The sequence below is a fragment of the Pocillopora damicornis genome, chromosome 3, assembly GCF_964200805.1.
Source record: "Pocillopora damicornis chromosome 3, jaPocDami1.2, whole genome shotgun sequence".
Classification (NCBI taxonomy): Eukaryota; Metazoa; Cnidaria; class Anthozoa; order Scleractinia; family Pocilloporidae; genus Pocillopora; species Pocillopora damicornis.
The window spans coordinates 6,248,420-6,268,212 of record NC_142672.1 but is presented as its reverse complement, the minus strand read 5'-3'; the positions used below and the strand labels follow the sequence as shown (position 1 = coordinate 6,268,212).

Genomic DNA, 19,793 nt, shown 5'->3' with positions numbered 1-19,793 from the left:
GGACCCTTCACTAGTCAGGCGCTTCACAACCTCCACTGAGTTTAGCTCGTACTTCTTTTGATAGCTGCGACTGATCCAGTAATCTTCGAGGGTGCTCTTGTTTTCCTCTATCGTGGCCTTCCGTTTCCTCTATTTCAAATTTCTTGACTCGTTTTGCTCGATGTCGATTTAATGCCGATTCAATCTCGAAGTACAATCGACAAAACCTTCGTATGTAATTAGTTCCAATTAGTACTAATCACGTAATAATTTTCGAATGTGACAATGAACTTCTAACTCAGTATGAAAGCAGAAAAAGTTCTCACTTTCCTCATAACAACGTTTGTATTTGGTTTGTTGTTAGATTTATCGTTTCTCTCTGCCTCATCTCATTTCCTTTTTTCCCTTTCATCCTTTTTTTCCTAAATCCTACTTTAGGAACTATGACGTCATCTTTCGGTTTCAGTGCTAGACATTTGTTGTTTATGAACGCGCCATCTTGTGCTCTGACAAAAGCATCTTCTCCTCGCTTTTCTCAGTATTTTAGCATCTAAATAGCTGTAGTTTAGTTTTAAAAAAGTGTTTTAGTATCAGCTCACGTAATTTTGAGTTAAGTCAAGCAGTTTTTGAGCTTAGAAGGAAGTCTTCTACATGCATCCAAGCGACAGTTCACCCTTCCTCTGTTTCTTTGTGGAAAAAATTGGCGCCCAGAGTGGACGAAAACCCGGACGTCAACCCTTTTACAAGAAGAAGTCGATTATTAGTTCGCATAGCAAGCCCATTTTACATCGACAGAGACTTTATTAAGCTTATACGAAGCGAAGGTTGGTAAACAGGTACGAGAATAAACAAAATTTCTCTCCTTGAAAGAAAAAGTTAATCAGTCCTAAGGTCGAGTTGGTGAAAACAATATGAAGCTCTTGGAAAACGCCCGTTTGGACACTCTAAGTGCAGCCATTTCCACGGACAAGGGAGACAGCCAAATTGATGGCAGGTAAGGTATCTAGATAATGAATACGTCTACAGTTTGTTGTTTATCTCTGTTTTGAAATGTATTTAAATTTTTTGTATCTAATTCCGTTCGGTAATTCTTCGCTTGAACCATACTTGTATTTCCAAGCTTACCCTACACATTTGAGATTGTCATAAGTTTACTCAGTGTCGATAAGCCATTAGCCATGAACAGAGAAATTATCTGATCCAGAAAAAATAAACTTCGAAGGTCGTAATGAATTTGCGAGGCTCAGCATATTCCATATCAGCTGACAGTCATTCACTAACTCTAGTGTCGGGGATCACTTTATGGTGTAATATTTGTCCACTCTCGCTGTATTTTTAGTGTTATTTCAACCTTTAACTATCTAAGGCTGTAGATACTGGTACACGAAAATTTCCTTCAAGACTTCGGCTGACATAGCTCTTAGAGAAAGAAAGTTTCGGAGCGCCTGAGTTTTCTTGCGGAATTTCAATTTTTAAGTTCTTTTTAGAAACAAATTTTATTGGCTCGAGACTAATAAAATTTTGGCTGGGAACTTGAATTGACTTTTGATTTGCATGTGATGATTTTCATTTGATTGAGGAGAATAAATTTAATGCTGCATTTTGTGAGGCTATCCACCTAAATTTATTTAACATGCTGATCAAGGACTATCCCAAAAATCTGCCAAACTCTGAATCAAAAATAATCTCTGCGCTACACAATTGTGGCTCATACTACCTGTCAATTGCTAATTCTGTTGGTTTTTAGTATACCTATGTCGGTTTGTCACTTCCAACACAAATACAGATTTTTCATGTTAGAGACTAATGGCCTAGAATCATCAGTATACTTATTTTCAATACTTTTCTCTGTAAATTTTGTAAGGCACTGATAAGGAGAATTTGTTTATTAGTCAAGAGGTTTAGTTGGTGATCATTTCCTTTAGTATGACGTTAGACCCTTCAGTTTGATTTAGAGGTAATTTTATGTGGAGAAAATTAGATGATAGTCACTCTGAGGCATCAGAGGGTTAAGCAACTGTACCTACAAATCAGCAACTGACAGGCATGCTGCTTGTCAGTATAGAGAAATCTTTTTCAGTTTGTCAACAACACTCTTAGACATCATTGTATCTGTATCACTAACTAAACTACAGTAACTGCAGGATCACTTGTACTTTTGACAACCAGATTTTGTAACTCCATCCCAAGGGTCACCACCTTATCGCGGTGGGATGGTTTGTGTGTCTCAGTAACCCCTAGAGCTATGTCGGCTGGAGTCTTGAACTCCTGGTAGGGTCACCCATGCCGAACAGGTCGAAGGGTAGAGACCAGACAAAGTGTGATCCCCTGGTGCTCCAGGCTGGGGGTTGGGTTCGGACTGTTAACCCACCCCCATTAAAATTAGACAATCCATTCTCAATTTAAATGGTCTTGGTGGCAGGACCCCACAGTAACAGTTTGACTCCTTTAGACATAACCAGGAAGGAATCCACAAATCTGACAATGGTTGATGACGTAAGGGAACTATCAGAGTTCCAGTAAGACTGGAAGGTAATTTAGTGTTAACAACTGGGTTGAAAACGTAAATTAGCCACCGTAAAGAGTAAAAAAGCTGACGTTTCGAGCGTTAGCCCTTCGTTAGAGCGATTGACGAAGGGCTAACGCTCGACGTCAGCTTTTTTACTCTTTACGGTGGCTAATTTACGTTTTCAACCCAGTTGTTAACACTAAATTACCTTCTATACTCTCCCACCGACGCAGCACCACAGTTTCTTTAGAAACTTACCCCTTCTTCCAGTAAGACTGTTTGTCAAATTGAATGGAAGGCAATGCTAAGGGCCTATGTCCTTTATTGTGTGAAGCCATATACTATAGGATATGATATTTATGAATGGATTTTATTCCTAGAATTGAAAGTTACTCTTGTAAGATGGCTGGTAGTGACAAAAAACTATATAAGAGTCTGAATGAAGGATGTGCCCCTCATGAACTTCAGGCCTTGTCACCACCACAAACTACACACTCAGCAAGCATATCACCTACCAACAGCAATTACCCTGCAGTCCTTACTAGTGCACGGCAGAGAAGGCTAAGCACAGGAAGTCAAGAGGAAGCTGTGCTGTGTGACACAATCAGTCGCAAGATGTTGTTCTATTTGATTTCCACCCTGAATGCATCATTTAACCCAGATTATGATTTCAGTAATGTGAAGTCTCATGAGTTCTCGCGTGAACCAAACCTTCAATTGGTGGTAGATGCAATCAATGGGAATCTGTCTGCCATTAATGGTGAGACATATGTTGCTCTCAGGGCAGGATTGTGGAGTGCAATTGATGAAGAGATTAATCTGGTGGAGTGTGACATATTCAGGTAATTGCATGGATTATAGTAAAGTTCATATTTATATTGTGATTTTACCACTTGATGCCAAAATATTTAGTTAGATGTTAAGGGTTCATGACTACTGAACTTGAATGTATTTTTATGGTAGGTACAAAATGTAGGTGGTGAAAGTGTGCTGGATTTAAAATTTAGAGGTTCATGCAGTTTCTAACTTTTCACACTTTCTCTCACAGCCATTGTTTCACAGCAGTCTTAAGTTCAGTCACCACACTGTTTTTTTTGTAATTGGCCAGTTGATTTTCCACTCACTAGCTAACTAATAAACAAACTTTTGTTCAACATATTACCTATCCAATTTGTTTAGGCGTTCCCAATTACAAAAGAGGTGCCAAATACATTATTACAGAAGTCAAGTTATTTGAGTTGTTTGTAATTTTGGAAATGTTTTTTTTTTAAATTTATGTCTAGCTACAATCCTGATCTTGACTCAGACCCTTATGGTGAGGAAGGAAGCCTCTGGTCTTTCAACTATTTCTTCTACAACAAGAAAATGAAGAGAATATTGTTCTTTACATGTAGAGCAACAAGGTAGGAAGCACATTTTGTAGAGGAAAATCTTTAGTGAAGTTCTACAGTACTGTTTAGAGGCTGAGGACCATAATCTACTGAAACCCCATATTTGTCTTGTTATTATGAAGTCCCCTGTTTTAATTCAGGAAAATGTAGGGACAGAATAGTTTCTATCACAGATATGAAGTAGAACTTTATCCAAACAGTCTGAAGCAACCTCGTATCTCGAGATAATCTCTTTACCTTCCAAGACTGTGCCTAAACTTTCCTTGAAATTCTTCTGAGACCAGCAATCCTCTAAAGAGAAAGGAAAAACAATGCTTTTGCTAGAGTATTGGGGTAAACAAAGTGAGCTACTGGAAACTTGAAAATACACATCCTCCTAATTGTTTCTCTATTGTAAGAATTGTTATTCTTCTCATCACTCATAAAGAACTGATCAAAGTTGAAATTTACAACAGGTCCATTGCTCAATACCAGTCTGATGAAGATGAACAGTTTGAAATGGAACCCATGGATATGGCATTTGAGGAGTCCTCTTTTAGCCGGTATGGAATTACACTTGTTAAAAAGTCTAATTCACATGTAAAGAACAGTAAAGGATGTGTGGTCTGTGCATTTCATTAGAGACAATGATGATAATATTGATAACAGTAGTTGTATTGAAGATATTGTAGTAATCATCACAGAAATTACAAATATTTGTAACACTGTTTATCTCCTCTTTTCTAGGAATTCTCCAATTCTCATTTCCTAAGTGAAACCAAGTCAGTGTCGAGGATTACTTTTCTTGGTTATTAAAGAGAGGGAGGGAAAGGTGTTAATTATTATTATTATTATTATTATTATTATTATTATTATTATTATTATTATAGCTAACCATCATGATACAATCTTAAATGTTTCTTGCAAAGACCATATGTACATATGCATGAATACTGCCCACTTATTTTACCATCATACACTTGTAATATAACCATGGTTCTTTATCATACTCGCATTTTGTACAGAAACATTAGTAAGTTTTTTAACAAGTTTATTTTAAGTGTAAGATTCACACATGTATTTGTTCACTCTTTGGACTAGAGGGTAATAACAGATTTAATGGAGGGGAAGTTTTTAGAAATATAAAAAAAATGTGTGTGTGCATCTGATGTTCTGTGCCTGAGTGTATGACATGCATCTGCTAGTTAACATATATATGAGTGGTACTGTACATGTAGTTATTCTTAACTGTTGATTCAGTATAATTGCATTCATGCATACGTTATCAATTTTGGGTTTATGAAGTTGTTTTGGTGTTTCTATCATCTTTGGATATAAAATAAGGGCTATGGCAAAAGACTGAAGTTTGCCTTGTTGAAAGTAACAGTTTATCTTCTATTTAATAATTGAGTGGTTATTATTGTATATGAACTGTGTGATTATATTTGTCTACCAGCATCACAGTTAGTTTATACAAGTGTCTTTCACTATGTTCAGACTTTGAATGTGTAGAGTTGCAAACAACCTCTCGGCCAAGATAACTCTGAATGGGTTAATTGTTTGCTTACTGCCAGCTTCTTACAAACAGAACTCTAGAAATCCAAGCGGCATGATTAGCAATATTTTGCTGTTGCAAATAGTTTCTCTTAGAGGTGTTTTGTTCCACAGACCAACTGAAAAGCAAAAACCAAGGGTTTGATATTGCAGGCTAAGCTAGCTGGTTTGGAGGCACATTAATTCTGTTTAATCTAAAGTAACTCGCAGAAGGTAATATTTAGAGCACATAGGTGTTGATGTGTAAATGCTAGATTTTGTCAGCAGATAAGTGCACTTTGAGCAGATAGTATGTTACTGGTAACCTGTAGTTGTTCCATTCAACTACAGATTGCCTTATTTCTGACAACAAGGTCACTGTTCAATTTTTGGTGTTTCCATATGTTTGCTCAAATAAGTGTTGACAGCAAAAATATCACCATCAACAAATTGGCACTCCCATGAGGGTTGAAAGGTTAACAAAATGTCATTCTTGTGAAGCACATTGTGTTGCTTAGCAAGTTTAGGTAATTTCCATTCATTATATCAGCATGGATATTTAGGTGTGAAAGGCATATCAAAGAAGCATATGTGGTATGCTATAACCATTAGGCTGGTACTGTTCCAAGGTTACTCTAGGTCAGTGCAGAAATGCTTTACCTTAAAAGGTGCTAATTATGTAAATTAGTATACTTAGATCTGTTTGCAAATGTTGTGAATTTTATTGTGTTGTTGGTGATTGTTGAGAAAATTATGCTGGTGTCTCAAAACTTTACTCCCAATACCAAACATCAAATATCAATTCTCTGCACTGTCTGCCATACATTTTGTATGAGTTAAGCCATGATAATTTTTTGTGATATCAAACAATATTCCATGGTCTTTCTCATCAATTCTTAGTTTAAAACTGAATTTATATTGGAAAAATTGCTTATTGGTCACAGACTGTCTGCTGGAGTGAATGAGTTATTTTGGGTTTGTAGAAAATGTTCTCATGGAACATATCATTTTCTGCAAACTGTAAGATGGACTTAAGTAACATGCATAGCAGGTTTTATTTGTTTGAGTAAGAACCCTGTCAGCATTCTTACCATTGTATTTAAGAAAATTTAGTCCATAAGGTAAATATTCCATTTTTACTTCACTTTTAGTTTTTAGCAATTTTACATTTCAATTTAATTTTATTATTTTCTCTAAGGTTGAAGTGTCATTTACTTAACAGCCAACAGAAGGGTTATTAAAATTTCACCATGTACAGTTATATACTTTGGTTGTAAGGTTGCAGTAAACAAACTGAACATTGGAATTTTACATGTAGTTTCATCATTTTTCTCTCAAGTCCAGCATCATTTGTCCCTTTCTTTTTAAACTGTGGCTTCTGTTCCTTTCTATCTTTCCTCCCTTTCCACTGATTAGACCATCAAGTTTTGTTGTCTGAAACTTAAAGGAAAGGACACTCTTGGGTGTAAGTTTTTAACCTTGAAAGAAGGATGTGTTGAGAAATTGTACCCCAAGAAGGGAATTTCATATGAAGAAAAGAGTCACATTGTATAACTGGAGTTGTTTAGTATGAATCAAATTGCAAAGATAAAGTGATCTAATATGACTCAAGCCTCAGTTGACTTCAAAAGAATGAAGATTAGGGACTAAAAAAAACTTTCCCTTTACTCCATCTGTTTCCTCAATTTGCGCCCTTAAATGAGACAGCCAGCTTCTACACCCTCATCACAGGGTAATTACATCTCTCGACCTGGTGGGTGGAATGAAACTCAACTTTAGGGGTGCTGACAATGGTTAATTTAGGGGGGAAGTTTTTCGAAGTATTAATGGATGTTCAGTACACATCTCTTAAAAAGGACAGAGCTCAATGTATGTTCAGTCTTTGATAATAACAATCTTTCCCGCTGTTTCTCCATTGTTGTTCCTGTGATTTTTTTTTTTCGCTTTTTTTCTTTATTTGACGTACTTTACCCACTCCCCCCTCCTCCCCCCACCCCCTGCGGCCGTGGGTTGCCTGTATTGCTTCAGGGCCGCCCCAGTCCTTTGTCGGCCGAAGGTACAAAATGGCTGCCAAGGATGGCGGGTTGGTGTTTGAAGAAACCAGCGAGTTTAAAAACCCAGAGGAACACTTTTTGCCGCCTGGATGGGAAATAAGAACAATGGACGATGGAAGGATCTATTATGCGAAGTGAGTCTTTTCCCGTAGCTTAATTCGTGATTTCAACCTAGTTTTATGAAAGGATCTGTTGCAAAACATTTTGTCCGGCTTACGGATGCAGGTTCCAGTATAGGAACTGAGTTGTGATCGTTATAAATTAGAGGGTTTTTGAGAAAAAGATATTTATATTAATTCATAAGGTACATTTTTCCTTTTCTGTATAAATTTTTGTCGAACATAACGTCCCACAAACTCGCTTTTAATTCTTTCTTAATGTAAACAATGATATTGGACGTTTTATTGTTGGTCTCGCTCAATTGATTTGTGACAATTTAAACATTTGCTTCTCCTTATTCTTAATAAAAATTTAATTTTTATAGTCATTTGACAAAATCAACTCAGTGGGAACATCCAATGTCGGGAAAAAGATACAAAGTCTGTGGAGGTATTTCAAATTACATGATTTACAATTAAATTGTTAATTATGTCAAACCTTTCAACCTTAAAAGCGTATAAAATGTAATTTTCTTCTTGAAATGTCAATAGAGCACTCAGAAAGGTAACGAGAATTGCCAGTTTTTCTGCAAGGTGTTATCTCCATACCCAAAAACTCTTCTAATCGGTTTACAAAGGAATGTTGAGAAATGGAAATGGAGATTTCCTGATCAGATTTTGATGCTCTGATAGGGCTTACAAATAGATTACCATTTTTTTCATTTATTTTTGTAGAGCTTCCACAAGGCTGGCAACAATTGTATGACAGTAAAGGGAGTGTTTTCTTTTTTGAGTGAGTAATTTAGTCTCTTTGAAATCATATCACAGAGATACTATCCTCTGGAAATGTTAAGTATTTGGAGCTGTTTGACCCATTACCCAATTTTATTTTTAAAAACTTGAAATTAGAAATGACTGCTTTGTTGTTATCTCTGACCATAAACTGAAAGTCACTCGTCATGTAGATGCACATGTCTGGATTAAGTCCCCCAAAAATTATTTTGAAACAATCATCCCTAAGAAGAAAATCTGTCACTGGTAACAATTTTTTGGTACAGATGAAATATCCCTTGATTTCACTTACATGCAAACATATTCCGAGAATTACTATTTTATGAAAAATTTAACAAGGTGTTGATCTGGAGATTTTTTTGGTATCCTAAAGACTTCTTGTCGTAGTGGGATAGCTGACATATTTTTTGCAAGTTCTCATCTTGTGTTATGGTAGGATCCATTCTTAAAGATAATTTAGTTTCCACTGATTGATTGGTACAATCTTTTAACAGTTCTGTGAATAGAGTAACCACTTATGCTGACCCAAGAATAGCCCTGAACTTCACCAAAAGTAAAAAAAATTCAAAAAAGTTGGATAGTCACTCTACAGCCATGCATGTGTTAAATGGAGAGGACTTGAGTGGAAAGGTTGCCATTGTGACAGGAGCCAATAGTGGCATAGGTTAGCATATTTAACACATTGTGTTCAGGAACCATTTTAAAATATAACTGAACCTTTCCTGAAGGTCAGCTATCTGCAACAAGCATTGTTTCTTTATTTGCTCTTAGATTACTGTTATCACACCAAACCTCTCTTCAATGGCCATCTTTCTACATGTTGATATTAACCATAATTGTCCTTTGATTTACCTTAAGCATGTACTAGTTGGATCATTACATCTCAATGCCCTCTCTTCTTACCTGGTTTAAAACATTCCTTTGTTTGATCTCATCCATGTTTTTAAGCTAACAAAAACTGTAGCTACATGAAGTAATGATTAACCCTTTAACTCCCAAGATCTGATTGTTAATTCTCTCCTCTAGCTGCTACACATTTCATTGTAAAATGGTTATGAGAATTTGATGTTCAATCTAGATAATATTGTGTACCTGATAAGTTTGAGTATTCTCACCACCTATTTGCTGGATAATGTATGGATACTATAGGGAGAAGTAACATGTTAATCACTTCTGGGAGTTAAAAGGTTAAGTCCTACCCAGGTAGTGAGGCAGTATTCAATCTATTTTTATCCTATTTTAAAATTTTGCTCCTCTTAACCCTTAAACTCCCAAGATCTCATTAGTAATTCTCTTTACTGTCTGCCATATAAATATTGCAATATTAGTTTGGAGTATTTGGTATTGGATCAACTAACAATCCCCTAATTTATATCTTTCTTTGTCCTTGTCTCTTCCCTTACCAAAGCTGTTGATATGGACCATATATGGTCCAAATATGGAAATGGTATGGGACAACATATGGCTAATCTATGGGCATTGCATGGTTTTTATATGGGATGTTAGCTCCCATATCAAACCCATAAATAGTGACTAGTGCCCGCCAAGTGCATTCTATTGTCTTTCACTATGGGATTTCTACGTATTTCGTAAAGTTCCATACATTCCCCATAGGATCTGGTATGGGAATGGTATGGGTCAGTCCCATAGTGATGCCATATGATGGCTGAACATTCTCTATGGGATTGCTACGTATTTCGTAAAGTTCCATATATTCCCCATAGTATCCATTAGGGGAATGGTATGCAACAATCCCATACCATTCCCATAATGACCCTTGACCATTCTCTATGGGATTGCTATGGGATTTCATATCATTCCCATAGCATTCAGCAAAGCTGACATCTCATATGGGAAGACTATGGGGTCCTTTGACTTCAGCCCCATATCTTTACCATATGATTCAGAAATTACTTAAGGGACTGTGAGGTTAAAGGCAAGTAATGGTGACATCATATTCGTCCATTGAAACCATATCTTTAATTGCATCTAAAATTTCTTGCAAAAAAATTGAATAAAAATAACAAAAAACCAAAAATCTTATATTTCTTCTAGGTCAACACTATGAAACCGGTAGTTTTCCTCTCGCTCAACACTATCATTAACAAATGAATAAAGGGGTAAGTTTCTAAAGAAACTGTGGTGCTGCGTCGGTGGGAGAGTAAAGCAGGTAATTTAGTGTTAACAACTGGGTTGAAAACGTAAATTAGCCACCGTAAAGAGTAAAAAAGCTGACGTTTCGAGCGTTAGCCCTTCGTCAGAGCGATTAGAGGAATTGTGGGTTGTATGTGGATTTATATGTAGAAGGTGGAGCTACGCCATTGGTGGGAATATTGTGACGAGAAAACAGGAATAGATTAGTTGAATGAAAAGCGCTCGTTGATTCCGTGGGGATTAAGGGTGCCGATTTGAAATATAAATTTTTGTTCTAGTGTTTTACGGCTTTCCGAACTGCCTAGATGTAAGGAAAGGCCGCAAACTGCCATATGCTGTTTAGAATGATAAGGAAGATTAAAGTGTCTAGCGACTGGCTTGGATGAGTCCTTGTCATTTATTTCCACATCGCGAAGGTGTTCTCGGAATCGGTCACCCAGTCGTCTTCCTGTCTCGCCGATGTATAACTTATTGCAATAAGTGCAAGTTATGCAGTAAATAACATTGGCGGAGGTACACGTAAAGTGATCAATGATCTTAATGGATCTTTTGGGTCCCGATATTTTCTCTACGTTATGAATGAAACGTAGAGAAAATATCGGGACCCAAAAGATCCATTAAGATCATTGATCACTTTACGTGTACCTCCGCCAATGTTATTTACTGCATAACTTGCACTTATTGCAATAAGTTATACATCGGCGAGACAGGAAGACGACTGGGTGACCGATTCCGAGAACACCTTCGCGATGTGGAAATAAATGACAAGGACTCATCCAAGCCAGTCGCTAGACACTTTAATCTTCCTTATCATTCTAAACAGCATATGGCAGTTTGCGGCCTTTCCTTACATCTAGGCAGTTCGGAAAGCCGTAAAACACTAGAACAAAAATTTATATTTCAAATCGGCACCCTTAATCCCCACGGAATCAACGAGCGCTTTTCATTCAACTAATCTATTCCTGTTTTCTCGTCACAATATTCCCACCAATGGCGTAGCTCCACCTTCTACATATAAATCCACATACAACCCACAATTCCTCTAATCGCTCTGACGAAGGGCTAACGCTCGAAACGTCAGCTTTTTTACTCTTTACGGTGGCTAATTTACGTTTTCAACCCAGTTGTTAACACTAAATTACCTACTATCATTAACAACACTACTTTTTTTTATCAAGCAATACGACTTAACTTGCCAACTCTGTCAAATTGTTACTCTTCTTTTTGATCGACACTATAATACGGTTACTGTTATTTTTGGCCAAGACTATGAAACTGTTATTCTGTATTTTGTTCAACATTATCAAACAGAAATTTTCTTTTTGGTCAACATAATGAAATTGGTAAACTCTTGAAGTTAAACAGTTTTACAGTAATTATAAAAAGTGTTCATTCTGCTCGTTGCTCTCGTACTCTTGGGGGCCTTCTAGCTTCCACACATTTCATGTTTATCTTCTGTATGATTTGGCTCGGTTGAGGAGAGTCCTTTGAAAACTTTGAACAGACTTTACCTGAAAAAAAAAGTTTAAGTTAATATTAAGTCATATTTACATGTAAAACAGTACCCCAACTTATACGTGGAATGTTACCTTACCAAGAAACAAAAATTGCTTGATTGGAGGTAATCAATTGTAATGGGTTCTGTTTTGTTTGCTTGATTTATAAAATTAATAACTTAATTGAAAGCTCAGTGACATTATTTTTTTTTCATTTACTGGTGTCTTAATTATCTCTGCTGTGGCTAAGGGAGTAAGATTAAAACCTTTAGATCAGTTTTATACATTTTTTGTGGAAGTTTCAATCCAGGTTAATTGTAATGGGCTGCAATGGAAACTAATGGGATTCCAGTACTTTGTGTCCAAATAAAATTCTTTCTGCTTCAATTCTATATCATAATTATTGCATGCAAGTTTGTATTAAATTGCTTATTTTTTAAGGACAACAATGCCTTAAAAACCCAGTCAATTCAAGTTCTAATTAGTGAGTTAGAGATCCCCATGACTGCAAGTTATGTACTTATTTCTGAATAAAATAATTCAGTGTTGCACTACTTACCAACAAGGGCATCAATGATGAGGGGGGTCAACGGAATGTTTGCATCACCGCTTTTGCCTTTTCTGTCACTTCCCCTTGCACTTGAAATTGCAAGTGTTTCTTTGGTGAAGAATAAGTCAACAGCAGCGTTGACATATCCGGACCAGGACTTGAACGCAGAACAGTAGGCCCGTTGTTGAGGGTACCAGAAGACACTGGATCCCTCCATGACCTCTACCATCTGTAAATAAAAAAAACATATACTAAGTTATATTTTAGTCTGTTTGTGACCTCTACATGTTCATTGTTGGTCGTTTGCACTGAAACAGCTTACAAAAAAAATCAAGTTATGGGTACGAAGAATGCCTAATTAACGAACAAATAAATAAACAATACACCACGCAAATATAACTCAATGAAAAAACATAACGTTATATAATATTGCTGGAGCACCAAAGTCAATAGAACTGATTGAAATGTTCTATTCAAGGGGGGAAATCCATTCATAACTTTGGCTCAAATTTTCCTTTTAAGTTCAGTTTACCGGTAGTTTCTGTTATTACTCTCTGGCTAGAGACATTACTTAAACATGTTCCAGGGAAATTTAGGCAACTGATATGTGCAGAGTGAGTAAAGGTTGTCTTTTCTTTGTCTTCAAATTTTTGATATGCAAGGTCTATAAGCATGCAAGAGTACAAGTGAATCCTTTTGAATAAACTTGATAGTTTGGCAAAAATTATAAACAACTAAGGTGCATGTACTTACGGCCTTAACGTAGTAAACAGGCATACTTTTCGGATTACAATCATTGAAACTTGCTCTTGGATAGACTGATCAGTAAAGAGTTCTTTTCACTGATCTGACAACATGCATGCTTGTCGATCACTTTGTGCTTTCATAAACACGATTCAATCGAGTTGCTTACCTTCTCTTAGACGCGCTGGAGCACTTCTTTTCCTTGAATTTCTTTCCATCTTTTCTTGCAGTGGAAATAGGCAAACAAACCTTAAAACTCGCTCTGTATAAGTAACAAACTCTCTGAAGAAAGGCTTGCCGAAATGTGTGAAAAATTTGAAAAGGACGCGCATTTCGGCGTGGGTCTGAAGGGCTCTCGTTATTGGTCAATTTAACACCACGTGTTCTTGTGTTGAGTCCGAAAGTCCACTACGCACGCGCACTTGAATAACAACACGTGTGGGGTTAACGTGTGAGGGACCGGGAACTAGACTTTAAGTCAACAAACATGGCCGACGATGACGAGAAGGTTGCACGAAAACAAAGAGGTCGCTACCGAGAATACATGCGTCATTCTAATCCATACAAATTTCCAGCGGCAAGAAGACGAAAAGGCATAAAGCGAAACAATCATCAACTGGTACACGAAATGCGATGTTGAAGAAATGATTCCCGACACGCGACATGCACAGCCTCTTTGTACTGGCGATCCTGCTGAAATATTCGAAGCAGAAACAAACAGCATGATTTTAGGTGAAGACTGCAGCTATTTTCAAGTGCAAGACATGGAAGATTCAAGCACATTTGGATTGGAAGAAGAAAATAATTCGAGGATAAGCGGAGACGAATTTGAACTGTTTGATTCCGCGGATACTAACACTTTTGAACAATTTGTCAAAGACGAGGATGCTTGCTCGGACATTTTCAGTGACTGTGAGAACCCTGATGAAATAGACACTGAATGCATTCCAGAACATTGTGGAGCAGAATCAGATGACATGCTATATTCGGGAGCTCCAATCACAAGTAACTCAAGTGTTGTGTTGTTGCTATCTTTCGTGTTTAAGCACAAGCTTACACGTGAAGCATTCAATGATTTGCTTGCAGTAATAGAGGCTCACTGTCCCCGGCCTAACAACTGCAAGACAACAGTAAACAACCTGTTCCAATTTCTGAGCAGAGCGAAGGGAAATGTTGTCAAGCATTACTTCTGTGGTTTCTGCAAGGCATATTATGGCAAAGATGTCAAATGAAACTGTACCATTTGTGGCAAAAGCATCCAAAACAACGGTGGATTCTTCATTGAAGTGCCTATTGAAAATCAGCTGCTTAAGTTTTTCTCTGGTAAGTGCAAGACTAAGTATGTAATTGTGTTTATTATTATTGGCTAAACTTCAGAATACCCAGCCACTTTTCAAGTATTTTCAAATGCTACTACCACAGTCCAACAGTCGTCATAATTTATAACATAATAAATGCATTAGAAATCACAAATTAATATACCTTGTTCTTTCATCTACTTCGGGACTGGGGACTGCAGTAGCAGTTCAGTTCCACACTTAATTTCTTATTCATCGACTGCGGACTGTGGTAGCGCTTCAGTTTAACACTTAATAAATACGTATTGACTCACCAGCCTACTGCACACCATAGACCACGGGAGCAGTAGATCTAAGGGGGGTGAGTGGCCGGGTATTCTGTAGTTGCTCGTTATCATCATTATCGTTATTATTTTCATTATCTATAACAAAATTCTGGTTCTGGAGAGGCCTATTTGTCATGTAATTGGTGCTTGATCAGGTTGGTACTGTACATGTACTGGTATCCAATGTCTGCATACTTCAAATCGGATACATGTAATTGGACACCTACGTCATTTGCAAGTCAATTGACATCAATGGACAGTTTTTTGGGTCCGGGGAGGTGGGGATTTCACACAAATCATGTGCATTCTGATACAGGGATTTGAACCTGGAACTGCAAAAATTAATGCATGCCTCTTTTGCATATGAGCTGTTACTGAATACAATTTAAGCATAGATTACAGGGAAATGTAAAATGCTAGTATGCCCTCTACATCAAGAACGTTCAGCTATGTTTTATACAAGGGTCTCTTTTTCTTCAGATTCAGAATTTGTTGATGGACTAAAGTACCGATTTCACCGAGTTAAGAGGGCTGAAGACAATATAGAAGATGTCTATGATGGTTCCCTTTACAAAAGCAAGAGTGGTCCAGGTGGATTTCTTCTAGAGCCATATAACATCTCAGTAAAACTTAACACTGATGGTGTGGCAATATTTCGTTCATCACAATTTGGAGTTTGGCCTCTGTTTCTCCTCGTTAATGAGCTTCCTCCATCACTAAGGTACACAAATATATGTAATCACATTGTTCCTCTCCACCAACCAAAGAAGAACAGATTTGACATTATCCCTTTAGAGGACATTATAGATGTGTGTCTGTACATTAAATTTTCAGATAGTGAGGTGGGATATGCTGCGCATTTTCCTAGCCATTTTGAAAAGGACTGAACATTGTCTTGTATACATGTACATGCATTTTCTTTTGCAAATTTTAGACCAAAAATTGTCACTGGCCTGCCAATGCAAAGTGATGAACATCAACAATGATTGTATAAATTCAAATCACTGAATTTTTTTTGCATTCAAGCTTCGTCATCAGTCTTCAACACACAATCGGACGCATAAGGCCTTGCATGTAAGCTTACTGAAGCCTTATTACATTAAATTTTCGCACCACATTAATTTTGTGATTTTGAGGTTTATGCATTTCGCAATTTTGCAAAAGGTTTTGTATTTTGAGTCACTTTTATTCTGTGTTTATCAGTGAGGTGATTTACCTTTTTGGCAATTTACTGTAAAAATTCTTTGACCTAAATATAAGGATTGTTTTACAAATAAGTTTCAAAAACTATTATGTTATCAAGCTTCAGGTCCGTTGACACTCACATCTTCAAAGTTAACTTCACTTTTCATTTTCTTTTGGACTTGCAAACTGTAATTTAACTTATTCTTTCTTGATTTTTACCTAATGCATCACATAATTTTCACATCATGTTATGTACACAAAACTTGTTTTTCATGCCACTTAAACTTTTCAATATTTTAAAATTAATTGCCAAATTCGCAAAGTTTAGGCATTGCAAAGATTTCATGTAATAAGGAACATGTAGCTTGTTATTTTCCTACTTGCAGTCTGCAAAGATTTCATTTAATATAAAGCCTTGAATCTTTGCTACCAAACTTAATTTTTCAAACATGAAAAACTTTTTTGAAAAAAGGCCTTCAGTTCATGGTGACAATGAGAAGGATCTATTATTCAACAAAGTATGATGCAGTATATGCATGTTGATATTGTTGTAAGTTTCATAAAACTCAAGTTAACACTTGAATTATGACATGTAACACAATGACAATGCATAGGTGAACAGAAACTTGAATGAAATTTTCATCTATTTTTATTAGGGAAGCATGTCAGAGTGTTGCAAAGTTATCTCTTGACTCATGTAAAATATTCTTAGACTTTTATGGTCATTTCAGTTAAAAAAAAAATGTAGCCTGTCAGAATAATTAATGGTTTTTGCTCTCTGTTTACAATAGAGGACATTATTGTCTCAGTCCAATTAATAAAATTGTCAATTACTCAATGTGTGGACATGTGTTTTCCCATTGCCATTATGAGCATAGATATGTCCCATAGATTTCCCATAGAACTACTGTCATGGGAGATCTTTGGGAAACAAGAGCTAAAATGGTTGAAATATGGAGAGTGAATGCCCCATAGAGATCCCATACAGTTTTCACAATGGGAAATCTATGGGGCATGATGAACACCTGTCAGCTGGTATGGGTAATCTATGGTATACTCTTCATAATGAATGTCCCATATCAATGCCATAGGTAAGGACAGTTGTGGGAATTCTTATTGGTATGGGATGTGTATGGGAACCTTATTCCCATAGGTTTCCCATAAAATAAGAAGCCTTCTATTTTCTTCCCATGCATGTCCCATAGTTAAAAATTTGGTAAAATTTGGCCCCATACCAATTCCATATACCCAGGTTACCTTCCCATACCATTCCCATCTATGGGTCAGATATGGCCCAAGCAGTCCCATACCATTCCCATACTTTTGCTTTGGTATGTCTTCTTGATATTGTATTGATATTTTTTAAGGAGAAATTCTGTCTTGGTCTCTTATGGGAGTTAAAGGATGAAACTAATGAAATCTTTTTTGTTTGTTTTGTTTTGTTTTTTTTAAATCATGAGTTCATTTTTTATTTGTTGTTTATTGAATTTCTAACACTTATTATTAGGTTTTGAGACTGCCAAGGCACTGGCACTTCACGGAGCTCATGTGATCTTAGCTTGTAGGAACATGAACAAAGCAAACAGGGCAGCAGCTATGATCAGACAAGTACAGGTCATTAACTGAAATGTTTACTCTTGTTAATTTCTTTCCTATGAATACTTTACTGTTTATTTACTATACTCTTAGATATTTCCAGTACTAAAATAAATTCAAATTGTCAGTAGGCTCCATTTTGGGCCAGCAATCATCATATTATCAGTACCCAGGGCACTGCATACAAAAAGGGTGAATCATTATGCACTTGTGGTGTGACTTAGTTTAGTTTTGTTCTTCTTGCTTGGCAATAAAACATGCATGTTCTTACAATCTACATCTCCTGTTCTTGATCAAAAAGTACAATGGTCATTCCTACTGTACTTTCAATATTTAATTTTATATGTACATTAATGGAGATGTATTTTCAGAATTTCTTATAAGTTTTGTTATTTAGTTATATCAAGCATGTGGGGAGTTAAAATCAGTACATTCAGCAAACTTTTCTAGTTTTAAAATTTAGTTTTATTTTCTTACTACCTCAAATGCTGTAGACCCCTGAGGCTTACGTGGAAGCTATGTTGCTAGACCTGGCATCATTTACAAGTATCAAAAACTTTGCAGAAGAATTTAGAGGGCGGAAACTGTGAGTGAAACCCACTCTAAATCAATTATTTAACCATTTTGGCAGAACACAATATTTTAAAGAATGGAATGTGCTGTGTGCAATTTTCAAAAACTGAGTAAGAATTTGAAAATGCAAAAAGTGCACACAAAGTGTAAACTAGTTAACTTGATTAAGAAAAGCAAAGGAGGAGTCCTTATCCTGTTTCATGCATTAATTTTTAGAAAAATTCACAAATCACATGTACCTAAACAGCTTTTTATCTTTCATTCATTTGCCAAATTTCTCTTAAAATTTTGCAGTTTCTTCTTCAAGTTGGTTATTCTAAATGTATTATTTTATTTCTCAAATTTGTGATTTTTCCAGTCCTCTTGACATTCTTATTTGTAATGCTGCTGTATTTGGTTTATCATGGAGCAAGACAGAGGATGGAATTGAGAGCACTTTTGGTGTCAATCATCTTGGCCATTTCTACCTTGTGAAGTTGATTGAAGACATTCTTTGCTTATCATCTCCTGCCAGAGTTGTAGTTTTGTCTTCAGAGTCTCACAGGTGAGAGAAATCTGTGTTCATTTCACCAAATCACAGTTTGGGCTTTTGTGCAGTGTAAGTTAGCTGTAATGACTCTGTTGTTTTTGTGTCTCTCGGTTTCCAATTTGGAAGGGCCAGCTCTAAAAAGTAATATACCTGTACTGTAGAAAACACTGAATGGTAATTTTGAGAGAAATAAGAAAATAACGAGAAAAGTCAGCTAATTTCAGGTATTGTAGCAGTACTGTGTTATTGTTTCATATTATACTGATAACTTTTTGCTGATAAATCCTGACAAAATTAATTAAGAAGTGCAAAGCTTTGGAACTCCACATCTGCAGAGAAAGTAAAAATTAAGGAGAATCTTGATATTTGATCATTTGATTTTTGAATGTGGAAAATAAATAATGCAATCTGGGTTCAACTTGGTAAAAAAAAGACAACAAAAAACTTTTGAGAAAAATTAATTTTTTTTCTCTGAAACAAAAGATGTATTTTGAGTTTATTTGGATGATTAGTTGTCGATTAAGTCTTTTCTCCTTCCCTAGGTTTCCTGACTTAACCTACTCTACAAAGTTACCTTTGTCAGAGCTACCCCTTTCTAAAGATAAATACTGGTCCATTGTGGCATATAATCAATCCAAACTCTGTAACTTGCTCTTTTCCATGGAACTGAATCGTCGCTTGAAACCAAAAGGAGTGACATGTAATGCTGTACATCCTGGGAACTTGATTTACACTTCATTGTCTCATACCTCGTGGTTCTATTGGATCTTCTTTGTCATGGCCAGACCATTTGCAAAGACACCAGTAAGTTCTAAGTTTTGTAATACACAATAATAAACCTGAAGGACTTCAGGCCAATCTATAGTGGCTGTGCAAGAGGTACCTTATGGTACCTTGTGGTACCTGTAGCTCTAATCAGGAATGTCATTCTAAGCACCTCACCTCCTCTGGGGAGAGAGGAAGGGAAAGAGGTGGTGTTTTAGAGAGGAAGGGGAATTATCTGTGTT

The 19,793-nt window shown here is 36.4% G+C and overlaps 4 protein-coding genes across 6 annotated transcripts in view; 3 read left to right on the top strand and 1 right to left on the bottom strand.

The window, feature by feature from the left end:
* The first annotated feature begins 422 nt into the window (after window positions 1-422).
* Window positions 423-6,702, top strand: LOC113672834 (repressor of RNA polymerase III transcription MAF1 homolog). Of its 2 annotated transcripts, none has more exons than XM_027189180.2 (5): window positions 423-973; window positions 2,869-3,330; window positions 3,772-3,891; window positions 4,335-4,421; window positions 4,606-6,702. In XM_027189180.2, the coding sequence occupies exons 1-5, from the start codon at window positions 891-893 to the stop codon at window positions 4,628-4,630; spliced, it is 777 nt and encodes a 258-aa protein (XP_027044981.1). In that variant the 5' UTR covers window positions 423-890; the 3' UTR covers window positions 4,631-6,702. The 2 variants fall into 2 exon arrangements, with proteins under 2 accessions (XP_027044981.1, XP_089056249.1); XM_089200123.1 differs by lacking the exon at window positions 423-973 and adding an exon at window positions 1,002-2,498.
* Window positions 6,447-19,793, top strand: part of LOC113672829 (WW domain-containing oxidoreductase) — a 14,724-nt gene continuing 1,377 nt past the window's right edge. Inside the window, exons 1-8 of one of the 2 annotated variants that reach the window (XM_089200121.1) lie at window positions 6,447-7,579; window positions 7,930-7,994; window positions 8,279-8,336; window positions 8,830-8,999; window positions 17,596-17,702; window positions 18,179-18,270; window positions 18,616-18,801; window positions 19,329-19,590. In XM_089200121.1, coding sequence (XP_089056247.1) covers window positions 7,455-7,579; window positions 7,930-7,994; window positions 8,279-8,336; window positions 8,830-8,999; window positions 17,596-17,702; window positions 18,179-18,270; window positions 18,616-18,801; window positions 19,329-19,590 — 1,065 coding nt within the window. In that variant the 5' untranslated portion in view covers window positions 6,447-7,454. The remainder of the gene's footprint in view (window positions 7,580-7,929; window positions 7,995-8,278; window positions 8,337-8,829; window positions 9,000-17,595; window positions 17,703-18,178; window positions 18,271-18,615; window positions 18,802-19,328; window positions 19,591-19,793) is intronic. The other variant, XM_089200122.1, reaches the window with a different exon arrangement.
* LOC149047989 (uncharacterized) lies at window positions 11,267-13,794 on the bottom strand. The gene is made up of 3 exons (XM_089200129.1): window positions 13,449-13,794; window positions 12,545-12,764; window positions 11,267-12,000 (listed from the first exon to the last, which is right to left on the bottom strand). Exons 2-3 carry the CDS (start codon window positions 12,762-12,764, stop codon window positions 11,879-11,881), a joined length of 342 nt encoding a protein of 113 aa, XP_089056255.1. The 5' UTR covers window positions 13,449-13,794; the 3' UTR covers window positions 11,267-11,878.
* On the top strand, window positions 13,767-16,926 carry LOC149047988 (uncharacterized). The gene is given in 4 exon segments (XM_089200124.1): window positions 13,767-13,872; window positions 13,875-13,901; window positions 13,904-14,602; window positions 15,384-16,926. Coding segments are annotated over 3 exon segments (741 nt in total). The 3' UTR covers window positions 14,512-14,602; window positions 15,384-16,926.

Excerpts from the sequence above, each read along its gene's own strand:
- LOC113672834 (XM_089200123.1), top strand. The coding sequence starts at position 2,386 with ATGGTCTTGGTGGCAGGACCCCACAGTAACAGTTTGACTCCTTTAGAC. Across the intron at positions 3,892-4,334 it reads TTTACATGTAGAGCAACAAG|GTCCATTGCTCAATACCAGT; the intron begins GTAGGAAGCACA and ends AATTTACAACAG. Across the intron at positions 4,422-4,605 it reads GAGGAGTCCTCTTTTAGCCG|GAATTCTCCAATTCTCATTT; the intron begins GTATGGAATTAC and ends CCTCTTTTCTAG.
- LOC149047989 (XM_089200129.1), bottom strand. The coding sequence starts at position 12,764 with ATGGTAGAGGTCATGGAGGGATCCAGTGTCTTCTGGTACCCTCAACAA. Across the intron at positions 12,001-12,544 it reads CATCATTGATGCCCTTGTTG|GTAAAGTCTGTTCAAAGTTT; the intron begins GTAAGTAGTGCA and ends TTTTTTTTTCAG.